This window comes from Pteropus vampyrus, unplaced genomic scaffold (assembly GCF_000151845.1).
Source record: "Pteropus vampyrus isolate Shadow unplaced genomic scaffold, Pvam_2.0 Scaffold69, whole genome shotgun sequence".
Lineage (NCBI taxonomy): Eukaryota > Metazoa > Chordata > Mammalia > Chiroptera > Pteropodidae > Pteropus > Pteropus vampyrus.
The window spans coordinates 5,698,991-5,716,682 of NW_011888850.1; the positions used below are offsets into that span (position 1 = coordinate 5,698,991).

General features: G+C 41.1%; 1 protein-coding gene across 1 annotated transcript in view; it reads right to left on the reverse strand.

Moving 5' to 3' along the window:
• Positions 1–3,668: 3,668 nt before the first annotated feature.
• Positions 3,669–17,692, reverse strand: part of CPVL (carboxypeptidase, vitellogenic like) — a 96,782-nt gene continuing 82,758 nt past the window's right edge. Inside the window, exon 12 of the mRNA XM_011361708.2 lies at positions 3,669–3,844. Within this exon, the coding sequence (XP_011360010.1) occupies positions 3,740–3,844 (105 nt within the window). The 3' untranslated portion in view covers positions 3,669–3,739. The remainder of the gene's footprint in view (positions 3,845–17,692) is intronic.

A 17,692-nucleotide genomic window follows, 5' to 3' on the forward strand; every position in this document is an offset into this window, starting at 1 on the left:
TCAGAAAATCAGGACAAAGTTTAAGTCCATTGTTAAATTTAGACTTTTTCTGTGCTCCCAAACAGTGCTCTTTGAACCTTTATGCTATGTCACCCCATCATTAAAAAACTGCTAAAGACATACCAAAAAATAGAATTACTCATTCATTTGTAAAGTATAATCATGCTGTACAAATAATATTCACATTATGAAATAGTAATCAAAATAGAAACCGTAAAAGGATAAAATAAAGATAAAATTCTAACTACTTAATTTTTAAAAATTGTATTTGATTTTTAGTAGCACAAAATATTTTGCTTTCTAAAATATTATTATTAATATTTTTAATAGGATCAATGTGTTGAGTATGCTTTGTCATGTTTGAAAAATCTTGAGTTACCCTTTTGTGAAATAGCCAATTCAAACGTCTGGTTATATGTTCACTTTATTTTGACACTTGGTTTCAGAGTCCATCAGAGCTGAGAAACTTTATAGAGATATGTGGATCCAAATGGAAGAAATACCTCATTAGCTGAGATTTATTCACTCATTTTTCAATCCTATCTTTTATGCAGAGATGTTTGTTGACATTTCCTCTGATTTAAGGTGTTTTTTTTTGTAATGTGCACACAGTAGATGGAAACACATCCAAATGTCTGTTTTCAAAATGCTCTTGCCATGGATTAAATTACTTTTGAAAAGAAATAACTTTCTTACTAACTGTTAAAGTGTCACTTCTACCTTGAAAGAAAAAATTGTGTGCTTACTTTAAAAAAATATGTATCTGCTAGATGACATACTAACAATAGCCACCTGCTATGACAGAAAATGACAATTTATCTGCAACACTTTTCTTTTTTGTCAAGGAGAGAACCCATGACTCATCCTTAGGTTCTATAACTCCTCTAAATACATTGCTATGAGAAAGGAGTATCAGAGACCTGCCCGGCCATTCTCTCTCCATCGTAGGGCAAAGCGTCAAAAAGATCCTACTATTCTAAGGCTTTGTTTAGGGAATTAATCACACCTATTACCGTCTGTTGGCATGTAAATTGCAATTCTTGGCAACATGCTGGACCCAGAACCATGAGAAGATGCCTCTCTTCTACTCCTTACTACTTGCCAGTACAGCAACAGCAGTCACGTGAGAAATCTCCCTCGTGTCTGGACCAAGGGAAGGCACCTGAATGGCTCATCTTGAGCATCTCATAGAGAGTGTGTGTGCCATTGGAGATTTCTATGCAAAGGACTCACTCCAATTAAATTAAAGGACTTGTTTTTCTTTAGTTTCTGAATGAATTTGCTCTTCCTTCTTTAAAGTAAAATATCTACCAGATTCAGTCTCCGCAGGACTGCATGTTGGGAGAGTTAGCTGGGGTTGCTCAGGAAAGGCCTGGCAAGTTGCTCCCCTCTCCCCGCCTCCCCCACTGCCCTAGTGCCTGGGGCAGGGAGATGATAAAAAGGAAAACATCTATGACTTCCATTTACGGAGCTATTGTTTTATGTCAGCCCCTCCGCTACTGTTCTGTAAATACAGTCGATTCTCTTCGTTCGCTGTAGTTATTTTCTGTAACGTCTTCTCAAACACTGAATTGGGGGAATTCTGAACCTCACTTCCAGGGGAGATTCAGGATTTGGTTCCAGCTGGCCTTTGGTCACAGCCTTTTTGTCAACCAGTCAATACATAAGTTCGTTTTATGTGTGTTTCTGTTTAAAGAAAACATTGAATATAGATGGACTCATTAACATTGAACTTAGGGCCAACAGCACTATAAATTGTGCCTAAAGGAAGATTATTTAACGCATTTTCTTCACGAGGCACATCACAGCCTTCTTGTGCATAGAAACACTAGATAGCCCTTCAGCTCTACGTTTAGGAGCCCTTTCGACAGCAAAATCACCAACAAAAAGCACAAAAACGTGGCACTAAACAGACTGAGAAAAACGAAACTTGTTTCTAGTATGAGACCTGCAACGAGAAGGCAGAGTACAGCTTTATTTGACTTTGGCTGACAACGTGTACATGGGGTGACTCAAAGATTTTGTCACTCTGCACGTGCTCCTGAATGGCATCAAGTATTGACTTAGGGACGTCGAATAATCATAGGTGAACAGATGCATGGATTTCATGGATGACGAAAATTGACTGTATCATCTGGTGGTATCCTTGGGAAACAGGTACTGTTACAATGACATGTGAACTGAAAGGAAGTCCAGCAATCTCCTCTTCCGGCTACCTCCTTCGAGACTTTGGGAGTCTCAAAGGTACAGTGAAGTGACTTATTCCAAAACATCCAGTGCTTATGTGACATACACGGGACTAGATCCCAGGTCTCCCAGCCATAGTGGGTACCCTTTCCACTAGTGGGTCCCACTTCATATTTATGGGACCAAATGCAACTCTTTTAACTTGCAGATGGGGCCGTGTGTAAAACTTTGCACACTCCCTCTCAATGTTTTCTCTGCAATAAAGTCTGCCTTTGATTAGAATATTTGATTAGATGACTTGTTAGTATATGGGCCCAATGAAAAATATGTATAAAAAAACAAAGGAGGATCAAAAACTTGAATGAAGTCCAGCACAAAATGAGAAATTAAGAGAACTCAATAAAATATCTGCAGCAAGAATGAGCTTGGGCTTTTCAAATTTGGCTCTCCAGTAAGCCAATTCAGACATGGGTAATATGAGCTGGTAATGATGTGAAAAAAGCCAAACACGCTGTAGAATTTCAGAGAAATGAGCACATGATGCATAAATAAGAAATATGGGCCAAGATGCGATATTTTAGTTGGAAAATTACTAATGTATGCACATTTTAGATGTATGTATTGTGATGCCAGATTATCTCAAAAATGTTTTTGATATTTCAGTTATTATACAAAATTAGGTTGTTATTTATTTGGTTAAAAGAAGTACAGAATTTAAAACACATATTAAAAATGGTTCATAACTCATGTGGCCTGTAGGCTCTTTGAGAAATGTGGACACAAGTGAACCAAAAAATGCAACACAAAGAAGAAGGAGGAGGAGGAGGAGGAGGAGGAGGAGGAGGAGGAGGAGGAGAAAGGAAAGGCAAAGATTCAATATGTTCTCTGCTTATCATCAATTGGTACATCATCGCTTTGACATCTAAGATTTCTATTTCAAAGAATTCCAAGCTGTCTTTCACGTTAAGACTTTCTTCATGCCAAGTCTTTTCCCCACCACTGCCCTAATATCACTCATTCCTTTGGAGTGATAATTCAGCTGTTCTTATCCAATATTTACCAAACCCACTATTTACCAAATCCAATATTTACCAACTCCAATACTTACTTATCCAATATTTACCAAAAACACCTGCATATCACGGTCTAACAAACTTCTGTTACACTCTTGTTGTTACACCTCTATTCATTTACTATACTTTTCACATACTCTTAGAAGAAATTTAAAATTCTTATTCGAGGCCCCAACATCCTATTTGTTCATTTCTATCTGAATCGGCGTCTTAGAGAATCCATCTCTTCCCCATCTTTTCAGTTAAAAGATATAATTCTTACTCATGCACAGCATTTTCTTAAAGTTAATTTTGTGATGAACCATCTCTCCCCAAAAACAAAACAACATTTGTTTCAAGGGTAATTTTTTTATTAATGAGAAACATTCTGCAGATATAAAAAGATAATTTTCTTATTTATATGCTATGCTCCAGTTTGAAAATTTTCTTCTCAAAGATTCAACCCCCTTGCATTCTCTTTCAGGAAAGCAGCTTATCCTTCAATAAGGATCCCACCCTCTTTCAAAAATGAATCGATTTATCATGTCAAAAGATCTCAGAGGCTGGTCATAGGGTAAAATGTGTCCTCCACCTCGAACAATGACCTTAAGAAGAAAAACAAAAGAAAAATAAAAAATTTGAGATATCCTAAATGAATGGAAAGTTATAAATCAGATGAAAATACTCTTAAAGCTTACATGGATACAGAATATATTCTATCAATCCACACCTTTGGAGATGCTGATTGTGTTGTTTTGATAGCTTTAATAATAGGTACCTTAAAGTTTTAAAATTATATAGTATTTCATTTTACACAAAGATGTGTTTACCGTTCACCTCTGTAAAAATGGAAAATTCCTCTTTTTTTTTTTTTTCCTCTTTGGGGGAAGCTGTCTGCTCCCCCATGCTGTGCTGTAATTCTTACCTGCTTAGGGCCCTGAGGTGGGAGACCTACCTCAGGTCAGCTCTGCCTGAAACTGGATGGAGGAATCTACCCAATTCCACCCTTCAATTAACTGATCTACTTGGCTCCCACACTGAGCTATACCTTCTATCTTAGCCTTTACCATTAATAAAAAGGATATTGTGATTCTCCCCAAAATTAAAACAATGAAAAATCCTTGCCACCTGAAATTTTAAAAGGTCATTTCTTTGAGCAGCATAGAATTAGAAATTCTTTTTTTCTCAACATCTACTATGAAAAAATTTCATACATACAGCAAATTTGAAAGAATGTTATATACTCACCATTTAGATTCTCCCATTAATACCCACTTTACTTATTTTCTCACATATGGATCCCACTATCTATCTATTAAACCATCTTAGACACATTTTAAAATAAGAGAGACATCAGTACAATTCCCTCTAAATTTATACAAAATTAACATACGATGACATGCAGTTGTCTTAAGTATAGACTCAAAAAGTTAGGGTAACAGTGGACACCTGTGTCACCTCTCAGGCTGTATAAACCATTCTGGAAACATCTATAGTAGAGGTGACTTCAGACCCACACATGAACCTACAAGGGGTCCATCCTGTGCTAGGCTCCACACCGACAGAAAAGGAACTTGGAAAGCCTCTAGTTTTAGCAAATGTCCCAAGTAGAGGACAAGGAGAAGCCTTCATGATTCAATACCAAAAAGGAAAGGACAGACACTGAGTGCTGGGAGGTCATGTGCAGGGAGATCAGTGTGGCCTGTGATGTCCTGTGGCGCACGTGGAGAACAAACAGGAGCTAGTAGTAGGGGAGGTGAGTGAGCACATACAGTGAAAGAATGACATTCGATAACTTCTAGCTGCTGCATCACGATCAGCAAAGACCACTTTGACAAGGCCCTTCACAGGAGGCTGTGCTCACTTTACCTGCTTCAGTGTGAAGGGAACTGAGGCAGGAAAAGAATTACAAATATATTTGCATAGTGCATTAATTATATTAACCACCCCCTGACCCCTATCATCTTACACACGCCCTCGCTGTGAGGTCAGCGAGATCAATGTTAATAGATACAATTTACTTTGCAGCTCACAGATATCCAAGTAGTGGACCGCCCAGCTGCAGAGAGCATCATTCTGCATCAAGGTGGCTGAGCTATCTGGAGCTCTCAGGTGGCTTGTCCAAGTCACACAACTGTGAGAGAATTAGCTAGAATCCTGGCTTCTGACACAAACACCAGTGTTTTTAATCAAATCATTGTACAATAGTTCCTTACTCTCGAACCAAATTTTCTAGCTTAGTCACAGAACATTTCACCCACCTCTCGACAGCCCTCTGAGGTAGGTAAGGGAAGTAGAGAACCATTACACGTGTGAGATTGGACTGACTCCTCAAATGCACCTGGAAACACCTGCTTTATGTTACGCTCCGTCGAAGGTCACCTGTGCCCTGTTGCAATGACAGTGGACCCTATCTACCATTTCTGTTCAGGCTTGCATCTGGAAATCCAATACGTCCCACTCTTTGTCACTGATGGAAAGTAAACAGATGTGTGACAAGAGCCCCTTCATTTGACTCTAAAGGAAAACTTTTGCTGCTCCCATATTCTCGGGCTAGAAGTCCCTTCCTGTAAATTCCCCTCCAAATCTCTGGCCTTGACAGGAATCTGATGAGTGATTTTTATGCAACTTCCTCTCAGCTGAGGACACTTAATGAAGTCATGCTTGTGACAAAACCCAGCTGCTTCAACTGGAAATGAGTTTGGCAGCAATGGTCCAGAACACCAATAAATTGAATACACAGGAGCTAAGGTCACCCTGCCTCCTGGGCCAGAGCTGCAGCGACTGTGGGACTCAGCTGGCTCTCCACGGACTGGGCTCAGGAGGCAGAGTGCAGGAGTGTGACTCAGGGCACAGCAAGCTGTGTGACCTTGGGCAAGTAACTTAACCTCTCCAAGCCTAACACAATAACCACACAATAGAGAAAAAAGTATTACTTCTGGGGATAGTTGTGAACTGTGTGAGAAACTAACGGAATAAAGCCCACGGAACAGTGCCTGGCCTTAGCCATCGTCATTCTTCCAACAATCACCTTCATTCAAAATCCATGATAAAAAGGCTTATACCAACCTGACTCCCCTAGAAATGATGTTCTCACATTAGCATCAACAATCTTGGCTTAAAAATTTGTTTAAAATAGTGGTTCTCGAAAATGCGTTATATTATTTGAGTTTGTTAAAATGGACTGCTGGGCCTCACCCCTAGATATATCAAGTCTGAAGGTTCAGGGTAGGGCCTAAGAATTTGCATTTCCATCAGTTCCAAGGTAATGCTGATGCTGTTGGTCCAAAGACTACTCTGAGAACCACTGCTTGCGAGAACTTATCATTTGGTGACAAACTAGGCAATCCTCTATTTATAATGATGCAGAATACAAATAGAAATTTGTTTAACACCTACGCATGATCTCACCTTTGTGTATTTCTTCCTGATCATCTGCTCTCCTGCTATTTACACACGCGCGCGCACACACACACACACACACCCCTTTTATGTCCATGATAATCTCCTGGTGTTTACACTCACTCACACACACACACTTGCACACACACACACACACACACCTTCTATTTCCATGATAATCAAGTGAAGAAGAGATGATAGAGTATTGCAATTCTTATCCTCAGTGACCCACCTGACCCGTGGTCCAATTCTGACCTGCCATATGCAATGACCAAATGACATCATAAATGGTGTCATTAAGATTGGAAAGGAAAGTCCATTTAGGAACAAAGTCTCTTTCATGTGCCACAAATTCTCAAAGCACATTCTCCAGCAAATTCACATATAGCATTTTACTGATATGAACCTCGAAAATAAATCCGAGTGCTGAAAATAAACCACCACTCTGCTGTTTATAGCCAAGCTGCTCACCGCTCACAAGTCAAGGACACAGACCACTCTATAGTTTTTAGAAGTGTGCAACAAAATGTGACAGGGCTGTGATTACACATTTAAATGTGACAAGACAAATCTCAAGGCTCCCTAGAGAGAAATGGCCTCCTCATCATATACTACATATTGGGGCTGTTTCCACACTAGAGCCGAAACTGCTACACTCGTGCGCTCCAGGTGTTCCAGGGTGTCACAAATGAGTCACGAATTTTAAAAGGGCGCATAAAACACTTTAAAGCTTCAATCCGCTTTGTTTTTTAGAAGATGATACAGTTCTCTCTGGAACTAGAAACACGGGACCTGGCAGGAAAGGTTTCCTGGTTGCGTCTTTTTAGATGATGAAATACAGAGGGAAATTCACAATGAGCGTGGTGATGTAAATTTGTCAGGGGGAGATTCCATGGGGGCCTTGGAGGAGCAGATCACTGGACAGTCGGTGGTGGGTGGGGTTCGCTGGACAGTCGATGGTGGGTGGGGTTCGCTGGACAGACCGTGGTGGGTGCTGCAGAGATGCATGGACCTTGTCCTATGGAATGTGTGGGTGTGTGTGTTAAAACTCACAGAAAATAAAATGACCACTCTAATCCTTTCACAGTGAACAACGCAGGAGCATTGAGCACATTCACAATGCTGTGCCACCATCACCACTGTCTCGTTGCTGAATGTTTTTATTACCCCAAAAGAAACCCCACACCCATTAGCAATTGCCACCCACTTCCCTCTCCCTGCCAGCCCCTGGCAATCGCTAATCTGCTTTTTGTCTCAATCGGTTTGCCTACTTTGGATATATCCTAGAGGGTTATATATGGTCAGGGTAGTGATATGCTCATATTTGCATTATAGAAAGATAACAATATGTAATGAAGGGGCTGATTTGGAAGGGGCAAGGAAGTGAATTAGGAGACTAGCTGTTCAGGAGGCTCATAGGACAGATGGTGAGAAGGGGAAGGAGAGGAGGGATGTTGGGGTGGAAGCAATTCAGTTAGTAATTATTAGATACAAAGATTAAGCCAAACTACCCCACCCTCTACCAAAACACACAAATTCTCCCCATTTCAGCCTTTTTACATGGGCGGCTTTGCAAGGGGTGGTGGTATCAACCAAGAAAGAAGAGGCAGGTTGGGGAGGCCGGTGATATAGGATAGATTTATAGCTCTTGTTTTCCCTACAAAATGATGAAGACGCTCAAGAGCGTCTTGTTTGTTATGGTTTCTTTTACTATTTTTACTCCATTCCACCTTTATGGACTCTTACCTATTAGCTTTCAGATGCTAACCGTAAGTAGAAATAAAATAAACATGCACTCAAATAAAATATGTACTAACAGGAAAAGATACTTGGGAAGGAGAACAAAAAGCAAACCAAAGCTTGTTAGTAGCCACTTTCTAACAAAGAAGGAGGCAAGTCACTTTGAAAAAGAAAAGATAAAGCAGAAATCCAGGTTCAGAGTTGCTTCCATAATCCCCAGGGAAAATTCTCTGAGATTTACCTTTGTACAGTTGTAGTGTAGCAAGTGATAACTGAATAGGAGGGGGAAGTTGCTTTAGCCCACCCACATGTAGCCATTGCAGTAGTATAGACTCTGGAGCTATCAAATAGCTTCTTAGATGCACCATCTTACTTAATCAGTTGCAACAATATTGTCATTTGGGGTTTCCACTTCTGACAATGACACAATAGCATGTGTCAAACTAGTCCATAGGAACACGCCGTTCAATTCAGCAGATCTGGGGTGGAGCCTAGCTCTGTGACTTTGGCACAGTGACTTAGCTGCCTCTACTTTCTCATCTGTAAAATGGAGAGAAGAATCAGGGTGACCAGTTGTTCCCGTTTATCCAGGACGGCGGGGCTTCCGAGACCATAGAACTTTCAGTACTAAAACTGAAAAAGTACCAGGCAATTTAGTAAGGTTAGGCACGCTAAGAATATTTAATTTTTTGTGAAGCAGCAAAGAGATACTACGTATAAAATGTTCCACGGCACTCCATCTACAAATATGAATTCAGCTTGCACCATGTGCCGTAGAGACAAACAATAAGCTCTCAAGCAATTACTATCATACTACTGTTACCTTTATGGTCAAAGGAATATCTTTTCCCTTTAAGAGTAGAGGAAGAGCATAAGTTACAATAAATACAAAATTCATTACTATACTTTTTCAGAAAGAAAGGATTGCAATATAGTCTTCAGGAAGGGGAATATTTCCCTTCCAGGCTTCTTTTATTTCCATGATACGAATCCTTCCTTCCCATGGGAAACACCCCAATTAAAGTAAGAAAGTAGCTTGAATATGAGCTCGGCCCCCGTCAGTACCCTTCGCTAGCTAGAGTGAGTTTGATCCGCGAAGCCAGCCAATGCGGTGGCCCCATCCCCTTCCTCGCCCCCACCTCCTTCACCACGTGCAATGCCCACGGCCTCTTCGCCCCACATGGAAATGTCGGGCAAGTGAGGCCTCGCTCATCTTAGCGGAATGACAGGAAGCTGTTCTTTCTTCGCCTTTTAAGAAGCCACTTTGCAACATAAATGGGACGGGATTAAACAGTAATCGAAACTTTACTTTCTCCATGTCCAGTTTTTATATTTGACATAAAAAGCACAATCCAGCTCGTTAATTACCCTTCCTCAATGTCTAACTTTATGATCTGCATGTGTAGTTTTCTTTTAGAAGACAGAATGGGCGTGGGGGGGAGAGGGCAGAGGTTATAGCAGCAAATGCTATCTGCCAAGAGTGTTCTGAGGACTTAGAGCCTGACTCACTCACTGTATTCGGGGTAACATGGACACAAGAGCCAGCCGACCTGCTGAAGTTTTATTTCCTGCAAACAGCAACAGAGGCCGGCTCTAGCAGTGGTATGCTGCAGCTCATTCGCACGTGTGCACACGGCTGCCTCAGTCTATGTTCAGCGATGTCACGTTGGTGGCTTGAAATCAGCTATGGCGGGAGTATTCACACCACGGAAACTGGCAAACACTGCAGATCAGCGTCCCCCCTCCCAAGCCATTGTCCCTCCAGACCACTGGTTCTCTGACATGTTGGCTTTCCGGGGGGGAAAAGATGAAATGTTTGGGCAGTCTTCCTCTTTCCCAAAATACATCAAAGACACATCCATTCAAATGGATACATTTTAAGGTCTAAGACTTCTCTGAATCCTTGGCTCAGGAAATCAGATGGGCCAGGTTTCAAATATTTGCAGAAAGACAAGAAGGTCTTGTCACCTGCATCCACCCCTGCCTCCCCGACCGAGTTCTAGTGTAATTGGCAATAACAGTTTCAAGACCACACCACCACACTCATGGGCATCTTTTTAGTGTCAGAGCCCCTGACACACTGCGGAGCTGGCCTGTTTGGGACAACTCCTGACCAGACAGGGATCTAGATTCAACTGTGTTCCTGACTCACAGCCTAAGGGGACCCTGGCCTTGGCAAATGTCCCCAGGTTCCAGGAATTTAGGATGCAGAACATGTTATGGTGCCATTTGTTAAAATTAAGCAAGGCACACGGTTATTACCACCAAGCCAAAGACTGTACAGAGCGAAAGCAGGGCCCTTAGTCTCGATGACAACGTGGCAGTGACTGAACATCATTTTATTTTGTCCCGTCGCACTCGTCATTTCTCTGCCCTGCTCCACCCTCCGCCGCGTTTCTTCTTTGGCTCTGTATGACATTCCCACAAGCAATTGTGGGAATCCGGGTGCACTTCTAATTAAAACAACAAAAGGCTACTACTGTTTATAGGGCAAACCCCAAGTCCCTCTTTGTTCCTCAAATGTTATTAATTTTTTTAAAACCCATCCTCCACATGTGGATAATACTTTAAATATTAGTCTTCTTAGTATTTATTCACTTCCCATAATGAAATGGTTCTGTATTAAATTTCAATAGATTATTAAAAAACCGCTCGACAGCTAAGAGAAAATTATGCATCATTGCCTAGCTGCTATACCTTAGTAAATAGATCTGCTATCCAATTTATATTTTAAATAATACAATAAATTAGCTCCCTGAGTATTAGCTAAGTGCATATTTGAGTAGCTTAATTTAGAAGCATTCTTTTTATGCTAATTGGTCCTCTTCAATGAAAAAGAATCACACTAACTAAGAAGACTCTTGGCAAATAATCAGAGTAAAATTGGGAGTCGCAATTGTTTATTACTTCCTCTGTTTTCAGGAAGAAAACTGTTTGTTTGTTTTTTTTTAAAAAAGGGAAAAAATCCAAATACCAAGATTTCAAGTTTTTAAAAAGAGAGGCTACTCGAGTTAGCCACTGACATAATAAAACTTCTACAATTCCTTCCATAAATTTGTTTCCTAGAATATTTCTTTTTTCTCCCATGTAACACGAAAAGGAAATAGTCTTCAGCTGACATAAACAATGTATCCTTTAGTTTGTATTGTTTTGAACTATTCATTATCTCACATGTCTAGCCTATTTCCTAGAAGACATTGTGCTGTGTATAGTTGGTGAGCAACCACCGCATTCCTTGATATCTGTAGTATTAAAACACACACACACACACACACACACACACACACGCACACACACACACGAGAGGGGTATAGGCATGAGGTCGAGGCCAGTTCGATTTTAATTCTAATGTGATGAACATTTACTGACCGCCAGGAGCTGTGCTACAAAGATAAATCATATATTATCCCTGTCTTCAAGGAGCTCAGTGTCAAGCAGGGGAGGAAGGCAACTAAAGAGTAAACGAACCCCTAGTGTGGTATATACAATAGGAGAGGTACATGGATAGAGAGATGCAGAGAAGGTGTTCTGAGAGGAAGAGGGCTTCCTAGAGGTGATGCTGAATCTTGGCTGTGAAAGGCAGGTGGGGTTTTCCAGGCAGTCAGAGGAGTGGAAAGGGCCTTATGAGAAAGGGGAGGGCATCCCGTGGGAATTGCTGGCTGACAGCACAGCATGGTCAGGATAAGGTGTTTTGCTTTGTTTTTCAGAATTCTAATTGAGAAGGAGGGAGAGGGAGAGTTCAGGCTGAGGAAGGAAGCAGAGGCCAGATCAAATATCTTCACTATTCTCTGCGAAGAGACTGGACTTTATTCCTCAGGTAGCAGAGAATTGGTGAGAAGTTTTAAACGAGGGAAAAACACGATCGGACTTGCACTTTGGAAAAAGCACAGAGAGGAGGGTAGATTGGAAAGGAGAGAGACAGACCAGTTAAGACCAGCTGAGGAAGCTCCTGGAAGAGGAGAAAAGTTTAAACGCAGCTGAGAACACATATTCAGAGTGTTCTTGAACGGCAGCTTTTAAAACCTGTGCCTTTTTAAAAAACACTACAAGGCAAAAACTGTTTCATTTTAGAATTTATCATGTGGGGTAGTCATCTTTTTTTTTTTTCAGTGTCCCTAAAATGCTGTACTTTTTTATTGGTTTGTAGAAAATCAGTGATTTTCTTTTTAAGTAATTCTTCGTGGTTTCTGTCTCAAGCACTAGGAAATGAATAAAATCAGGGCACTGAGAAGGATATTATAAAGCAGATGTGAGAGATGCCAGCTAAGGAACTGGGTGAGTAATATTTGCCAATTACCGTTTTTCTTAATATTCTGGTAAGACTCACAGCAAAGCGACAGGCTAAGTCACTTTACTTCCTTGTTGTTTCAACTGAAATTGAATGAAGCGAGGGATCTTATACTGTGTTGGAATATGATTCAGGTTCTTCTTCCCGTGGTCGAGGGCTTGCCTGCGAGCCCAAGGAATAAGGTGAAATTTATCTGAGCCAAGGAATAAGTTGAAATTTATCTGAGCCACTGTTGATGAGTTGGTGTTGAAGGAATAAATTTATAATATTTTTAAGCTAAATATTTTGGTAGCCAACCTCAGCACAGGACATCCCCAAAGAAAAACGCATTCACACAACCAAAGCAGCACCAAGACTTAGACATGACACGTTCATGCCACCTTTGCATTGTGTATAGATGTGATAGTATTTCAGGGTGATGGTAGCCAGAGAAGAAGGTGGGAAAGACAGCAAGAGAAAAATAAGGCAAATCGTGAATGTTACACGTGGAAAAGAACATTAAGCCCCGCTTTGATTTAACAAGCCCAGGGAAGATGACTAGAGGCAAGTCCAAGAGTTGGTAAGACAGTGGAATAACCAGGACTCTTACGCATTCCTGGCAAGAAACCAATCAATGTGGAAAGTAGTTTGGCATTATCTCACGAAGCTGAAGATCAGTGAACTCATCAATTCCACCTCTAAGCATTATTCTTAGAGAAACTCTTGCACAGGTCACAAGGAGATATGTGCAAGAATGTTCACAGCAGCAATATTTATAGTAGGAAAAAACTGGAAACAACAGATATCCGCCAGTAGTGGAATCGCTGGATGATATAATTATACAATGGAATAGTATGCAGCAATGAAAAAGAATAGAGCACAACTGAACATGGATAAATTGCACAAAGAATTAAATAGCAAAAGTACGTTATTGCAAAATACACACAGATAATTTCTATCTCTACAATTATATATGAAAACTAAATATTGTTTATGGAGATATATTATCTATAGTAAAACTATTAATCTTTTTTTTTTAAAAAAAAAGGGGGGGGGAGGGAAGGATGATTGAAAACATAATCCAGGACAGTGGTTTACCTCCAGGGGCAATGAGGGAAGGGTGAAATCGGAGAGGGCAAGCTCCTGGCTACACTGCAGTTCTTAAACTAGCTGGTCAGTACAAGGGTGTTCATTTACCATTGTTTGTTTTATTTTCCACAAGTATTTTACATATTCTTTGGTTATTATTCAATTTCTAATTTAAAAAATGAAAAGAAAATAAAAGCTGTCGAACTCACAAAAATAAATCTTTGTAAGAAATTGAACATGTTCTCTGTCTTGCTTTTTTCTTCCGCCCAACATAGAGATGAGGAGAGGAGCCATATGTTTGAAAACGGTAAGTGGGGAGGATATGGAGAAGCAACTGAATGCAAACAAAGGCAGAAATGGGAAGCCCCCCTCTGGTAGGCAGCTTTAAGAAGACAGTGCTGGTGCCGGAATCTAAATCTTGGGACTCTGGTTGCTACATCAAAAAATAAATATTAGGAACAAAAACAAACACCCACAACTCCATGCTGCGCAGCAGAAGAGCATGTTGCCAAATATTTGTTTTGTTTTTTGTTTTTTGCTTTTTTGCTAGATTGTTTTTGACTCTCTAAATCTAAACTCTCATATTCCCCTCTTCCCTGTTTCCATATGTTAGAAGCTGAGTACAAACGGAAAAACGCAAACACAAATTAAAAGGCCGGAGGCTTCATTTTTGTCAACAGGGGTGGTTCAGATTATTATTCAATTAGAAGGAATCCGGTGCTTTAGAAACATGATTCAATTTGGCCACTTTTATTTACTATTATTAGACTGCCATGTGGCAAAATGTGGAACACCTCCCCTGCCCTATCTACCTCTTCCACCTCTCACCAAGACAGTTTCCTTGTTACGTGGAGCTAAAACTAGATACAGTTGCAATAGTTCCAGGCCTATCTGATAAATAATATTTAGCCCATTTCATCATCTAAGTCTTTAAAGCACAGTGTCTCTTAAGGACCCTATTACACAGGGGGAGAGCTTCTTGCCCTGTGAAAACAGATTAATGCTAGGAGACACCGATGAAGGCAGTGGTGGTCATAAACGCTGTTTTAAGGCATTTGCGATGGCATACATTTTTGATATGAAAATGTTTCTGCTTTCTATCGGTACAAAGTCAAAGGCACTGCTAATGCTGCTGTGATTTGTTGCCTGCATTCATAATGGCAGGAAATGCTAAATCTCATAATTCATAATGGAAGGAAATGCTGTTTTGGTTAGAGGTTAGTAAAAATAAAGATGCAGTTTTTTTCTCTTCTGAGTTCACTGACCCCTTGAATCCTAACCACAGGCCCTTACCCTGCATTAGGAATCCCTATTAATGGGATAACCTAACATATAACCTAACAATGCCTAATGGAAGTGCTAAGTTCATTCTTGATAAGGCTGCAGTCTAAATCAATGCATTTCTATTTTTGCTTCGATGGGGAATTAATTGTATCCATTCATTATAGCATTTGATTAGTTAGTATTCGGCCACAAATAATAAGTAATTAATATCCAGAAATGAATTCACTGTGGCTGGTGGACCACCTCTTAGCTGAAACCCCCTCTGGACTGCATTTACAATAAACCCTGCTTAGTCCAGTTGTATCTTTGTTGGAAAGTAACAAAGACACGTGACTACCTAAAGGCTTGGCACCGAGGAACACGTCGCTTCATTTAAGGACAAACCTCTGCTGGGAAAAGGAAGTTCATGTTTTGAACAAAAAAAAAGAGTTTTTCTCCAAGTCTAAATCACTGACTGATGGTCTATCAGTATTTTGAGAGAACAGAGGCCAGTTTTAAACCTATGATGCACGGCAGAGACTGAGGTCGAAAATTTAGCGTCAGGTTTTGGTTGAAGGTTTCAGAGGACCAGAGCCACACGGGTAGACACTGTGGACTACAGGGCACTTTACTAAATGTGATGTTTCATCTCTATGGTTGGTTTGTGAAAAGTAAAACTGTTTTCTCACGTTTCTGGTTGGCCTGGAAGTAAGTAAAATAGGTCAGGACCTAGAAAACACTTCAGGGGGCAGAACGGAAGTTATCCTAATAGAAGCCACACAGAGTTCCTGCGAGATGAAGGCCATTTCGGTATCAGCAGAGGGACAAAAGACATCACAGTTCAGCGTTCCTCTAAACCAGCTACTCGTTAAAATTCCCTAAGATGTTTAAATGCTGACGCTCGGGTTCTACCCCAGATGAATAAAGTCAGATATCTGGAGATGGGGCCTAGGAATCTACATTTATAAGGGTTGAAACTGATTTAGAAAATGTCGTGGATTAACAATGGTCCCAAGTTCTTTGCCATTCTTCCCATCGTGATAAATCTGGCCTTGCTCCATGATTTGCTTTGACCCAGAGAATGCAATGGAAATAGTATTCTGGGACCTATGAATCCTGGCCTTAAAAAGGACTGGCTTCTTTTACTTCTCACGTTGGGGGACTAGCCACCATGCTGTGGACTGGACACTACAGGCCAGGACACTACATGGTTAGAGGCCACATGGAGAGAGCGCTAAAGGACAGGAGATCACCTCGGATGTCCCAGCTTTAGCCAAACTCCCAGCTAAGTGCAGCTGCACACGTGACCTCAGTGTAGACCACCCAGCTAATCCTCTTCCACCCACATAACTGTGAGGATTAATAAACTGTCATTGTGGTAAGGCACTAAGTTTTGGTGTGATTTCTTACTCTATAATAAATCACTGAAAAAAATTACTGGCAGTGTTTAATTCTTTTTCCTGATGTTCCTTTCTTGGACTCTTGATATGAATTGAAAAGCAAGGCTGATCCGTCTTTCTAATGCAGACAGAAGACATAATTACACCGAGAGCTCAGGTAAAAGCCTACATCAGGCAAAAACAGGAAGACCAATATCTCATGTGGTTTTCGGCAAAACCCCAGCCTCTGTTGCTGCCCCCTGCCCCCACCCTGAGAGCTTGCAACTGTGTTATCTGGGTGAGCTTTGTGGGGATGTGGAGATGTACCATCAGAATCAAGGATGGACTTGCTGCCCGTGTCAGGGAGCCAGCCAGTCAGCAGACAGGCTTCAGCTGTCAGCTTCCTCGGGGTCTGCCTCAGCTGCAGAGAGCAGCCTTTCCCGAGACAATGCCCGCCCTGCGGCAGTCCACACTTGGTGACAGAGTGAGGTGGGAGTATAAAGGCCTGGTCTTTTTGGCCTGTGGGACACTGATAGAAAATACTCTCTAGAACTCCCTGCGTGGTTAGCCAAAGTTTATCAGGTCTGTATCAGTTCGATTCCTTCCTCCGCCAGTTCTGCTTCCTGCCCCTTACTTTCTTTCACAGCTGTCAATCCTCTAACATCTTGTACCGCAAACTTTGCTTCAATGTCTGCTTTGGAGAACCCAACTTGTGACTGCCATGAAACTCCTTGATGATAGCAAGTGTCGTTATTCGGGAGGCGGGGGTGTGGCTTGGTTGCTATGTTCTGGTTTTCTGCCCACTGTCTGAATCCCATAAATGGACAGAACTTTCCCTAGGTCGAGGAGATGGAGACAAAGAACCTACAAATCCCAACTTCCCTCTCTGTAGAAAGGAACAGATGGGAAGAGAGCTGAAGATGCTGTTGAACAGTTTCTGTAAGAGAGCCAAAGCGTTTTCCCAGGGAATTAGCTGCATTTGGTAATCATTCTCTCAAATCTGTTTAACAGTTACTTTTCTCTATTAAATATTGTCTTAACTTCTCATCCCCTCTCAGTCAAACGCAAAAGTCACGTTTACTGCTCTTCGCTTACTGCGATTTTGTCAGTGCAATCGAGAACTTGCCGAAGACCTTTCTGGACCTGTTATTTCCTTCATAAATAGTTCACGATGCTCCCACAGCTGTTTAAATTCTTAAGAAATAAATAAATAAATTGTCAGCGGGAAGTCCAAGAAAGACAGGTAGCCAGCTGTCTGTCACTCCCTCTGTGGATTATCCGCGGAAACATTCAAATCCTATCCAACCTTGCCC